At 46.5% G+C, this 13,509-nt stretch overlaps 1 protein-coding gene across 1 annotated transcript in view; it reads right to left on the minus strand.

The window, feature by feature from the left end:
• Positions 1–345: 345 nt before the first annotated feature.
• LOC311144005 (zinc finger protein 385B-like) overlaps positions 346–13,509 on the minus strand; it is a gene marked incomplete at both ends in the record, with an annotated part of 169,574 nt that continues 156,410 nt past the window's right edge. Inside the window, 5 exons of the mRNA XM_084179918.1 lie at positions 346–570; positions 820–921; positions 1,173–1,357; positions 2,123–2,488; positions 11,216–11,405. Coding sequence (XP_084036044.1) covers positions 346–570; positions 820–921; positions 1,173–1,357; positions 2,123–2,488; positions 11,216–11,405 — 1,068 coding nt within the window. The remainder of the gene's footprint in view (positions 571–819; positions 922–1,172; positions 1,358–2,122; positions 2,489–11,215; positions 11,406–13,509) is intronic.

Raw genomic sequence — 13,509 nt, forward strand, 5'->3', positions numbered from 1 at the left:
TCTCAGTTCAGTGCAGTGGGTGGGTACTGTCTGTAGTAGGACATCATCTAGTATGCAGTGCACTCACCGCTCCACGAGGTCAGAGGTCCCCTGGTTCTCTGCTCATGTCAGTTTCCCTCCGTGTTGCCTCTGGCGCCCTCTTTACCGATACACTGGGTCGTGTTCATTAGGGCACACCTTAGCGAAACATTTCGCAATGGGAGACAAAAACAAGCATTTCTTATTGGCTGAGCTCAGATAGTACCTCCCCGTTTCGCTCAGTTTCCTCCCCGTTTCACTCAGGTTCTGTCCATTTTCTTCCATTCCCTGCCTACTGAACCCGACCCCTGTGTCACAACCCAGGAATCAATATGGGGCGAAGAGGATCGAGCTGGTGGTGGGCCGGATGGGCCCTGGAGCAGCCCGGAGGAAGGAGGGCATGGAGCCTGGCAGGCCGGCAGTCTGAAAGATGGAGGCGTTGGGCCGCGGGTGCAGGGAGATGGAGGGGAGGGTGGTGGGGCAGAAGGGGTTGGAGAGGAACGTAGCAGGGGAGATAGGCTTCACCAGGTCCTTCTGAAGAGCCAGCTTTGCCTGGAGGAGAGGAGAGGACAATGGTTTATTTAGGGAGCAATCTATTGATAAAGCAATTATTCTTATTGATTAGCTACAAAAAAAGAAGCAATTATTTTCCATGAGCATACAGGCGTCTTTAAATCCACTGATGCATAAATATTCCTAAACAGTTTTAAGAAACTGCCAATAAATATATTAACTATTAATCCCTGATGTCTAAGCAACTGTTCCTGAGAGGCTTTGATTTGGAACATAGATGATACATACGGCCAGGACTGTAGAGCTGCGTTGTTGTTTGTTGTAAGGGCTGTATTTGGGCTTCATCGGTTTCCCAGCCACTCTGTCCTTGTGCCTTCTGCTGGAGATGTGCTGAGAAAATACAACAACAAAAATCAGTGATGTTACTGTGGGTGAATCCCAAATGGCACCCTATTCACTATATTGTGCACTGCTTTTGACCAGAGTCCCATGGGCCCTGGTCAAAAGCAGTATACTATGAAGGGTAAAGGGTGCCATTTGGGACACATTATGTTGAGCAAATAATAACAAGCTTGTAAGGTCCCTTCAAGCTGTAAAAAGACAACAACCACGGCATACAAAGGCCTGTCACGAGAGACTACCTGTTTGAGCTGTATTTCTGAGTTGACGTGGACATCACAGATCTCACAATGGAACGTCTTGTTCTGTAGTCCGGAACCTTTTAGCACGGTGGTGGCCTGGACTTTGAGCTTCGAGCCCGGTCTGGGATAGGCCTTAATTGGACCTGCTCCGTTCCTCGCCTCAAGCATAGTTTTGTGCTTGGAACCTTCAGGGGACAAAATAAATGGCAAAAACATAATTTAGTACATTGCACACTGAAAATAACCATAGATAAAACATAAAAAGAACAACATTTGATTTGTTAGGATTAAAAGTAAACCAGATTTTCATATTGGTCAGCTTGAGTTCCAACAGTTTTTTTTTCTGACTTGGGTATGACGTCTGACCTCGCTATAACTACATAACAGCGTACATGTCAATGTTAGCTTACATAACAAACATCTGACATATTGTGCCCTTCTGCTTTTATGATGGCTAGCGGGCATTTTTTTTTACAGTAATGTCAATATGGCGTCTTTTGTGACGTTGTGGTCAAGTTGTATACTGGTTGTATAAATATGTTTTTGGAACGTTTTGTTGTCTTTTTAACAACCAGAAAAAATATGTCCATATAACAACCAAAATATGATATCTTTCCCATGACATCTTGATATCCTCATGACAAAAACCTCTTTACCTTGTAACAGAGTGTTGACCTTGTAAAAACAGTTTACAACCAAATTATTACAATGTGTAGTATATACTGTTTAGGGAAAGTGCTGTGTGAAGGTATTTGTGAACATTGTTGTGAGATGGGTGTTAACGAGAGTTAAGGAAAGACTAAACAAGAACAAGCTGAAAGTCTCTGGGAGAGTAACCTTAACACACACACACACACACACACACACAGAACCACACACACCCTCCTCAGAGGGAGTAACACTAACGTTAACACGGCAGTGATGAAACAGAAACAGATGCTGGAACACACCTATGTTGTGGGCCTCCAGCTGCGACAGAGAGTTGACGGCCACTTTGCACAGCGAACAATACAGGAGCTTTATAGCTTTTTCCTCCTCCGACTCAGGCGTGGGCTGAGTTGCTGTAGCAGCAGCAGTGGTGGGGGACACGAGTCCAGGCTTGGTGCTGCTAGTCTTCATAACATACCCCTGTAGTTGTATTGCCGTAGCTGATGGAGGGCTGGCAGGCGTGGGATCACACAGGACGCGATTACAGGGGCTGTGGATGGACATGGCCATTGATGCTGCCAGGGAGCAGGAGGTGGAGATGATGGGGACGAAAGCATTTGGAGAAGCAAAGGTTTTATCCGCCTCACTGGGAGGCACAGTGATTTGCTCTGAGATCAAGAAAGAGGGAGGGAGGGAGGTAGAGAGGGAGGGAGAGAGAGACACACAACATCTGACAGTTAGCCCGGGAGCGCTAAGAATATTACAACTTTTGTTGACACATTTCTTCATCTTTTTATTTTGGTGTGTTGTGTAAGAGTTGTATCCCTGGAGGAGGGAGAGTTCCTTTTCACACAGCAGCAGCTGAATAGCAGTAGAAGCAGGACTGAGCTATTGGGCAGTGTTTTCTGTATCCCTATCTGCGTGTGTGTGTGTGTATGCGTACGTGTGTGTGTCCATGTGTCCCTGTGTCCATGTTACAGAGCCTTGTCCCCTCCCCCCCTCTACTGTGACACTGAGATGCCCTTTCCCTCCACCCACGCTACTATATTGTACCACAACACCATGGAGGACAGGGCCATTAGGCAAGGCCGCCTGAACTAACACCCACACCCCCACACGATCACTCCACCCTCCACCCCTCCACCATGCCACCCTTCCACCCCTTCCCACATGCCACACCCACCCTCCAAACCCTGCACTGTAGCTTTTCTATGATTGTCATTCTGCATTCCTCTTCTGAGAATAGTGTTCTCTTTACAATGGCTGACTCTATGATATCTACAAGCTACACGCTCCTACACTGGTCTATTTTTGGTCTAAACTATCATTTGAAACTTAATTAAGCCTTGCTTAATTAAGTCTGATTTTGACTAAAAACTTAACACCACATTTCCTAAGATAAGGTTATTAAATAAATGTGGGTTGCAATGTGTATCTGCACCAACTGGGTCTACAGCGCAGGAGCTAGCAACGGGTTAGTTATATTAGCATCCCAAAGTAACATATTTATTCACAGATAAGAGATGGAAGGAAACACATCAAAGAAATATTGACAAATATTGGTGCTTGTTTGAATCAGTAAAACTTTGAACTGAATCTAGACTCAAAAATATTAAAGGAACAACCCTGTTTTACCTTTCCCAGGATTTCACCATTTCACCCAGTCAGAGTCAAACCTTTAATACAGAATTACTCTGAAGATAAAAAGGGTCAGAGACGATTTACAGAGCTCCCAATTACACCAATAATACAGCATGCTGTGTTCATTCAGTTTCAAGACATTACATAAAAGAGAGCCTCTTACGTAAACCATTAAAGCTAGCAATTTTAATGATTTAGTTCAGGGGTAGGCAACTAGATTCAGCCGCGGGCCGATATTTGTCAGAGCGCATGGTCGGGGGCCGGAATATAATGCCGCTGTCTGATGAAAACATCTTCTCTCCAAACTGACACCTTTCAGGAAATGAAAAAAAAAGGCCATCTTTTACCATTAACAAACATATAATTATGAAATTTCGAAAACCATTTTGAATACATTTTCTTGGTCCTAAAGTCATGAATTGTTCAGAGTACATTGAAAGGCGTTACTGCTTGCAAGAAATGTAATAAAACATAAAAACAAGGTTTTCATCAGACAGCAACAATAATTATAATAATTTGTACTATGCCCAAAATATATTATATTTGAAAATAAAAATCATTTCATACCTTAATTACAGTGCCTTCAGAAATTATTCATACCCCTTGACTTATTCCACATTTTGTTGTGTTACAGCTTGAATTCCAAATGCATTAAATATATATTTATTTACCCATCTACACACAATACCCCATTATGACAAAGTGAAAACATGTTTTTAGTAATTTATGCAAATGTTTTGAAAATGAAATACAGAAATATCTCATTTACATAAGTATTCACAGCCCTGAGTCAATACTTTTTAGAAGCACCTTTGGCAGTGATTACAGCTGTGAGTCTTTCTGGGTAAGTCTCTAAGAGCTTTCCACTCCTGGATTGTGTAACATTTAGCCATTATTATTTTCATAATTCTTCAAGCTCTGTCAAATTGGTTGTTGATCATTGCTAGACAACCATTTTCAAGTCTTGCCATAGATTTCCAAACACATTTAAGTCAAAACTGTAACTCGGCCACTCAGGAACATTCACTGTCTTCTTGGTTAGCAACTCCAGTGTAGATTTAGCCTTTTGTTTTAGGTTATTGTCCTACTGAAAGGTGAATTCATGTCCCAGTGTCTGGTAGAAAGCAGACTGAACCAGGTTTTCCTCTAGGATTTTGCCTGTGCTTAGCTCCATTCTATTAATTTTTTATCCTGATAAACGCCGCAGTCCTGTGCCTACTTTCAAGTCCTTAACGATTACAAGCATACCCATAACATGATGCAGCCACCACTATGCTTGAAAATATGGAGACTGGTACTCAGTAAAGTGTTGTATTGGATTTGCCCCAAACATAACACTTTGTATTCAGGACAAAAAGTTAATTGCTTTGCCACATTTATTGCCATATTACTTTAGTGCCTTGTTGCAAACAGGATGCATGTTTTGGAATATTTTTATTCTGTACAGGCTTCCTTCTTTTCACTCTGTCAATTAGGTTAGTATTGTGGAGTAACTACAATGTTGTTGATCCATCCTCAGTTTTCTCCTATCACAGCCATAAAACTCTGTAACTGTTTTGAAGTCACCATTGACCTCATGGTGAAATTCCTGAGAGGTTTCCTTCCTCTCCGGCAACTGAGTTAGGAAGGACGCCTGTATCATTGTAGTGACTGGGTGTATTGAAACACTATCCAAAGTGTAATTAATAACTTCACCATACTCAAAGGGAAGTTTACCCATCTACCAATAGGTGTCATTCTTTGCAAGGCATTGGAACACCTCCCTGGTCTTTGTGGTTAAATCTGTGTTTGAAATTCACTGCTCGAGTGAGGGACCTTACAGATAATTGTATGTGTGGTGTACAGAGATGAGGTAGTCTTTCAAAAATCATGTAAAACACTATTATTGCACACAGAGTGAGTCCATGCAACTTATTATGTGGCTTGTTAAGCACATTTTTACTCCTAAACGTATTTAGGCTTGCCATAACAAAAGGATTGAATACTTATTGACTCAAGACATTTCAGCTTTTCATTTGTTATTCATTTGTAAAAATTATGGGATATCGTGTGTAGGCCAGCGACAAAAATATAGAATATTTTTTGCTGAATTCCTGGTGTTTTTTGTCTCTTAAAAAAAAGCACTTGCGGGCCGGTTTTGGCCCATGGGCCTCTTGTTGCCGACCCCTAATTTAGTTATTCAACTTTCTCTGGTTAAACTGAATCTGACTTCAGCCTCTCTGTTTGCCAAAAACCCAGTGATTAGCAACAACAGCATCCCCCCGACAGAGAGTGGGGCTGCATCCCAAATGGCACCCTATTCCCTATGTACTGCACTGCTTTTGACCAAGGCCCATATGGCTCAGGTGAAAAGTAGTGCACTACATAGGGAATAGGGTGCCATTTTGGTATGCAGACAAAGAATACTAACGAGCAGCATCGCTGGCTCTGGCTCGTTATATTTTACATTTACATTTTAATCATCTAGCATACGCTCTTATCCAGAGTCACTTACAGTTACTGCATTCATCTTAAGATAGCTCGGTGGTTGTCACGACTTCGGCCGAGGCTGCCTCCCCTCCTTGTTCGGGCAGGCTTCGGCGTTCGTCGTCACCGGAGTACTAACCATTGCCGCCCCAATCATCATCACAATTGTCTTGTCTCGTTATCACACATACCTGGTTCTTATCCCCTAATTAGTCCATGTATACGTGTTCCCTCTGCCCCCTTGTCCTTGTGGGTGATTGTTTATTGTGAAGGTTAGTGAAGCTCGGTGGAGCTCGTGTATTTTGTTAGACGGGAGTATTTTCCTGTGTGCCTTGTATTTTCCAGGATCGTGTTCTTCGAGACCATCTGGCCAACCGGATCCAGCCGCCTACACCCCAGCACCCGGAGGGATCCAGATATCCCGACCAAGGGCGTTTGATGGGACGACAGCGCTGTGCCAGGGATTCCTCCTCCAATTGGAGCTTTACTTCGCCAGCATCAGGTCAGAACTATCGGAGTGGGAGAAGGTGTCCGTCCTCGTTTCCTGCCTCTGTGGGAAAGCCCTGGAGTGGGCCAACGCGGTGTGGAACGAGGGAGGAGCCGCGTTGGAGGACTACAGGGAGTTCGCTCGCCTCTTTCGGGCGGTCTTCGATCACCCGCCCGAGGGTAGAGAGGCGGGTGAGCGACTGGTCCATCTGAGGCAGGAGACGAGGACCGCGCAGGACTTCGCGTTGGCAGCGGGGTCTGGGTGGAACGAGCGGGCCCTGATCGACCATTTCCGGTGCCATCTGCGGGAGGACGTCCGACGGGAGCTAGCCTGCCGAGACACCATGTTGTCCTTCAACAAACTGGTGGACATGGCCATTCGTTTGGACAACCTGCTGGCAGCCAGAGGACGTCCTGGTAGGGGTCTGCCCGTTTCCACCCCGGACGACTCGGATCCCGAGCCGATGAAGCTGGGTGGAGCCGCCGGCCGAGAGAGCGGAGGACAGCGACAGTGCCACTCTGGTGGAACGAAGGGACAATACACCATATGTCGTAGTCAACGTTCTTTTGGGCTGGGAGGCGGCAGGCAGGGCACACGCATCACCCCAGGTATCGAACACCCACACTTGTTCAGAGCCCTCTGCTGCGCACTGTACCCTACCTATCCACTTTCCCGATCTCATGGTAGTTCCCCAGTGTAAGGCGCTAGTCGATTCAGGCGCAGCTGGGAACTTTATGGACAGGGCATTCGCAAACCGTCAAGGCATAACATTGGTTCCCCTATCCATTCCACTCCCCATCAGAGCACTCGATGGTCGACCAATAAGGTCCGGGTTTGTTATGGAAGTCACGATACCAGTCACCATGATCACCCAGGAGACTCATTTTGAGCAGGTAATTTTTTTCGATTATTGAATCTCCTGCTTTCCCTGTGATATTAGGTATCCCTTGGCTAGCACTCCACAACACCACCTTCTCATGGCCGCAGAGGGCTCTCACAGGGTGGTCGCGAGTGTGTCAGGGTAGGTGTTTAGATGTTTCCGTTGGTGCAACCACGGTGGAAAGTCCAGACAGTACCTCCACCGTGCCCATTCCCCCTGAATACCTCGATCTGGCGCAAGCGTTCTCTAAAACGCAGGCGACTAAATTACCACCTCATCGGGTGGGGGATTGCGCAATAAACCTCTGGGTAGACGCTGTACCTCCCAGGAGTCATATATACCCCCTGTCACAGGCTGAAATGGTGGCTATGGAAACCTATGTCACCGAGTCCCTGCGCCAGGGGTATGTACGTCCCTCTACTTCACCCACCTCCTCAAGTTTCTTCTTTGTGAAGAAGAAGGACGGAGGTCTGCACCCGTGCATTGATTATCGACCAAGATTTAGTTATCCTCTCCCCCTCATTCCTTCGGTGATTGAATCAATGCATGGGGCGCGCTTCTTCACCAAATTAGATCTCAGGAGTGCGTACAACCTGGTGCGTATCCAAGAGGGAGATGAGTGGAAGACAGCATTCAGCACAACCACGGGGCATTATGAATACCTGGTGATGCCCTATGATTTGATGAATGCTCCCTCAGTTTTCCAGTCCTTTGTGAACGAGGTGTTTCGGGACATGCTTGGTCGCGGTGTAGTGGTCTACATCGATGACATCCTGGTGTATTCCGCTACGCGTGCCAAGCATGTGTCCCTGGTTCGCAAGGTGCTGGCCCGACTGTTGGAAAATGACCTTTACACTAAGGCAGAGAAGTGTATGTTTTTCCAGCAGTCCGTCTCCTTCCTTGGATACCGCATTTCCACAGGTGTGGAGATGGAGGGAGATCGCATTTCAGCCATGCGTAATTGGCCGACTCCAACCACGGTTAAGGAGGTGCAGCGCTTCCTTGGCTTTGCCAACTACTATCGGAGGTTTATCCGGGGCTTTGGCAAGGTCGCAGCCTTCATTACCTCCCTGTTGAAGGGTGGGCCGTCCCGGCTCCGCTGGTCTGCTGAGGCTGACCTGGCCTTCAGCAAACTGCGGGGTCTGTTCACCTCAGCCCCAGTACTGGCCCACCCCGATTCATCACTACCGTTCGTAGTGGAGGTGGATGCGTCCGAGGTTGGGATAGGAGCTGTCCTGTCGCAAAGCTCGGGTACGCCACCCAAGCTCCGCCCCTGTGCATTGGCTCGAAGGGGCGAAAACACCCTTTCCTCGTCTGGACGGACCACCGTAACCTGGAGTACATCCGGGCAGCGAGGAGGCTGAATCCTCGCCAGGCCAGGTGGGCCCTATTCTTCACCCGGTTTGATTTTACACTGTCATACATTCCGGGTACGAAGAACGTGAAGGCAGACGCACTGTCCCGGCTGTCTGACACAGAGGGGAGGCCCAGAGACAACACCCCCATACTCCCGGCCTCCTGCATTGTGGCGCCGGTAGTATGGGCGATGGACGCGGATATAGAGCAGGCATTACGCACAGATCCATCTCCACTGCAGTGTCCAGCTGGGCTGTGGTACGTGCCTGCTCTTATCCGTGATCATCTGATCTTCTGGGCACACACGTCACCCTCCTCTGGTCACCCAGGTATCGGCCATACAGTGCACTGCTTGAGCGGAAAGTACTGGTGGCCTACCTTGGCTAAGGACGTGAGGGTGTACGTCTCCTCCTGCTCGGTGTGCGCCCAGAGTAAGGCACCTAGGCACCTCCCAACGGGTAAGCTACAACCATTATCAGTTCCACAACGACCATGGTCTCATCTTAGTATTGATTTTCCCCTCTCCCAAGGTAACACCACCATCCTGGTCGTTGTGGACCGCTTCTCCAAGTCCTGCCGCCTCCTTCCTCTGCCCGGTCTCCCCACGGCCCTGCAGACTGCGGAGGCCCTGTTTACTCACGTCTTCCGGCACTACGGGGTGCCAGAGGATATCGTGTCCGACCGAGGTCCCCAGTTCACGTCCAAGGTTTGGAAGGCGTTCATGGAATGTCTGGGGGTCTCGGTCAGCCTGACCTCTGAGTTCCACCCCGAGTCAAATGGGCAGGTGGAACGAGTAAATCAGGATGTGGGTAGGTTCCTGCGGTCCTACTGTCACGACTTCGGCCGAGGCTGCCTCCCCTCCTTGTTCGGGCAGGCTTCGGCGTTCGTCGTCACCGGAGTACTAACCACTGCCGCCCCAATCATCATCACAATTGTCTTGTCTCGTTATCACACACACCCGGTTCTAATCCCATTTTTTTACATTTTAGTCACACACACACACACTTCTAGTGAGTGAGTATTACAGACGTCACTCTGCTTGCTTAGGGAGTACCGCGTCCTCTTGATTCGGCCCAGGACGTCTGCCTTGCTAGCACACGTGACCGCCCACCTTGACAACGTACCAACCATTTGAGCTATTGAAAAACATCTAATTAGCTAGCTCCATCCGTGACATTTCAAGCTAGCTGTGGCGTGTGCCTTGTATTTTCCAGTGCACCTTTTTTGTGCCCTGGAGTGTGTTTGACGCAGTTCTGCGTAATCCTGTATTTTGCGGATTAAAGCCTGTTATTCTGTGATTTATCCTCCTGCGCCTGACTCCTTCAACACCACCTCATCACAGTGGGACAACCACATATCACAGTCGTAGTAAGTACATTTTTCCACAATAAAGAAGTTATCAGCAAAGTCAGTGCTATTACGTTACAGAACTTCAACCTAATCTCTGAAGATGTAACTCTACATCAGAGGGCTGAGCAGTGAGTTTCTGTCTGTGTCCCAAATAGCACCCTATCACCTATACAGAGCACTACTTTTGACCAGGGTCCTATGGGCCCTGGTGAACAGTAGTGCACTATATAGGGAATAGGGTGCCATTTGGGATGCAGTTTCTGAAGCCCTCTAATCTTCTGCTGGGCTCTCCTCAGATGTGAGGCCAGACAGTGTGACTTTTAAAAAATCAAGATCCAATAGAAATGACTGCAAATGTACATTTTACAACACTTTGCTTTGGAATGAAGCTTTCTTTTCTGCCTTGGTTGGTAACATGCTTACCATACATCTGGTATATTCTGACTATATTCACCTATACATTAGTCATTAGATATTATCGTCTTTCCCCTATAAGCTACTCCCACAGAGCACCGTGGAATGAAAAAACATACATGGATGTGGTCTAACTGAACTCTATCCCAGTGAGCAAATGGTTGAAAATAAATAATTTCAACCAGTTTTGAACAATGGAATGTCCCATCCACACACTCAGTAATGAGCATGGCACTTGTCACACTAATGCCTGTTAATGAGTTATTCAATTGGTTAAGGCATTCCTCAGACTTGGCAATTTAATGAGAAAAACACTTATTCCAAAGACATACAGTACACACACGCACAAGTGCGCGCATGCGCACACACGCACACACACACACACACACACACACACACACACACACACACACACACACACACACACACAACCACACACACAACCACACACACACACACCCACACACACACACACACTGGTGACAACGAGCTATGGGAATAACAACACACAAAGTATGCGATGACACAAAGAATGACATACAAGACTAAAGCATGGAGAGGAATGGATGACATACAAGACTAAAGCATGGAGAGGAATGGATGACATACAAGACTAAAGCATGGAGAGGAATGGATGACATACAAGACTAAAGCATGGAGAGGAATGGATGACATACAAGACTAAAGCATGGAGAGGAATGGATGACATACAAGACTAAAGCATGGAGAGGAATGGATGACATACAAGACTAAAGCATGGAGAGGAATGAATGACATTCAAGAGCAAAAGTTTCCATATACCTGATTGGTCAGAGTTGCTGGCCATGACAGAGTTGGGTGAGGTGGTGCTGGTGATTTTCATTGCACTGTCCAGGGAAGGAGGAAGAGTAGTAGCAGGAGGGGAACTCTTGGGCGGCTTATTCTTGGTGTTCTCCTGTGCTTTGAGCTTCTTGGCATGTTTACTGCCTTTGTAGTGTGCCTCGGCTTGGCTCTGCAGAAGCAGAACAAATGAATCATGCAATCAGGCTTGTTTCTCACACAACGGGTCTCAGTATCACATCATGGACTGCAATCACACACACACAGACGAAGACATACATACTCTCACACACACACACACAGGCACACACAGACACACACACACAGACACACACACACACAAAAACCTCTTTACCTTGTAACAGAGTGTTGACCTTGTAAAAACAGTTTACAACCAAATTATTACAATGTGTAGTATATACTGTTTAGGGAAAGTGCTGTGTGAAGGTATTTGTGAACATTGTTGTGAGATGGGCGTTAACGAGAGTTAAGGAAAGACTAAACAAGAACAAGCTGAAAGTCTCTGGGAGAGTAACCTTAACACACACACACACACACACTTCAATCACGCCAAGGAAAAACACAGCTTTCAATAGGCATGCCCAATCAGAAGGAAAATGAGAGAGATGCTTGAAAGTGTTTGATTTGTAGACCGGATCAGGATATTAGGATTTTCATAAAGCCGACGGGAAGAAGTTGTGTGTGTGTGTGTGTGTGTGTGGGGGGGGGGGGGGGGATCTAGTGAGTGAGTATTACAGACGTCACTCTGCTTGCTTAGGGAGTACCGCGTCCTCTTGATTCGGCCCAGGACGTCTGCCTTGCTAGCACACGTGACCGCCCACCTTGACAACGTACCAACCATTTGAGCTATTGAAAAACATCTAATTAGCTAGCTCCATCCGTGACATTTCAAGCAAGCTGTGGCGTGAGCTTACGCCTGGCAAACCGGTGCGCCTGGCGTACCATACCCTGTTCAAAGGCACTTACATCTTGTGTCTTGCCCATTCACCCTCTGAATTGCACAGATACACAATCCATGTCTCAATTGCCTCAAGGCTTAAAAATCCTGATTGAAGTGGATTTAACAAGTGACATCAATAAGGGATCATAGCTTTCACCTGGATTCACCTGGTCAGTCTATGTCATGGAAAGAGCAGGTGTTCTTAATGTTTTGTACAATCAGTGTATATCAGGGGTGGGTAAACTATGTGGGGAGGGGCATACTAGATAGAAAGTATGTAGAAATTATAAATAGACATATATTTTCAAATAACTGCCCTTTTTCTGGCACGCAAATTGATTTTGACGAACAAATCGGTCAAGAAAAAATATGTTGGGCCAGACAACATTTGTCATGGCATTTTTCGTGAACCATGTGAGATGGAAGACTCTGGCCTCAATGACTTTTAAAGGTATGTGATCCTACTCATCACACATATATATTTCAAATCCCTGTGGCTATAGGAAAGGAATACTGACGCTGCCTTGCTCTCAAACAAAGATGCATAATTTGAGGAGCAAACTGAAGTGAAGATATCCCTGTCCTTATACAGTGGGGAGAACAAGTATTTGATACACTGCCGATTTTGCAGGTTTTCCTACTTACAAAGCATGTAGAGGTCTGTAATTTTTATCATAGGTACACTTCAACTGTGTTGATTGATTTGTAAGTAATTAATTTGCATTTTATTGCATGACATAAGTATTTGATACATCAGAAAAGCAGAACTTAATATTTGGTACAGAAACCTTTGTTTGCAATTACAGAGATCATACGTTTCCTGTAGGTCTTGACCAGGTTTGCACACACTGCAGCAGGGATTTTGGCCCACTCCTCCATACAGACCTTCTCCAGATCCTTCAGGTTTCTGGGCTGTTGCTGGGCAATACGGACTTTCAGCTCCCTCCAAAGATTTTCTATTGGGTTCAGGTCTGGAGACTGGCTAGGCCACTCCAGGACCTTGAGATGCTTCTTACGGAGCCACTCCTTAGTTGCCCTGGCTGTGTGTATCGGGTCGTTGTCATGCTGGAAGACCCAACCACGACTCATCTTCAATGCTCTTACTGAGGGAAGGAGGTTGTTGGCCAAGATCTCGCGATACATGGCCCCTTCCATCCTCCCCTCAATACGGTGCAGTCGTCCTGTCCCCTTTGCAGAAAAGCATCCCCAAAGAATGATGTTTCCACCTCCATGCTTCACGGTTGGGATGGTGTTCTTGGGGTTGTACTCATCCTTCTTCTTCCTCCAAACACGACGAGTGGAGTTTAGACCAAAA

Source organism: Coregonus lavaretus (assembly GCF_964263955.1).
Source record: "Coregonus lavaretus genome assembly, chromosome: 16".
Lineage (NCBI taxonomy): Eukaryota > Metazoa > Chordata > Actinopteri > Salmoniformes > Salmonidae > Coregonus > Coregonus lavaretus.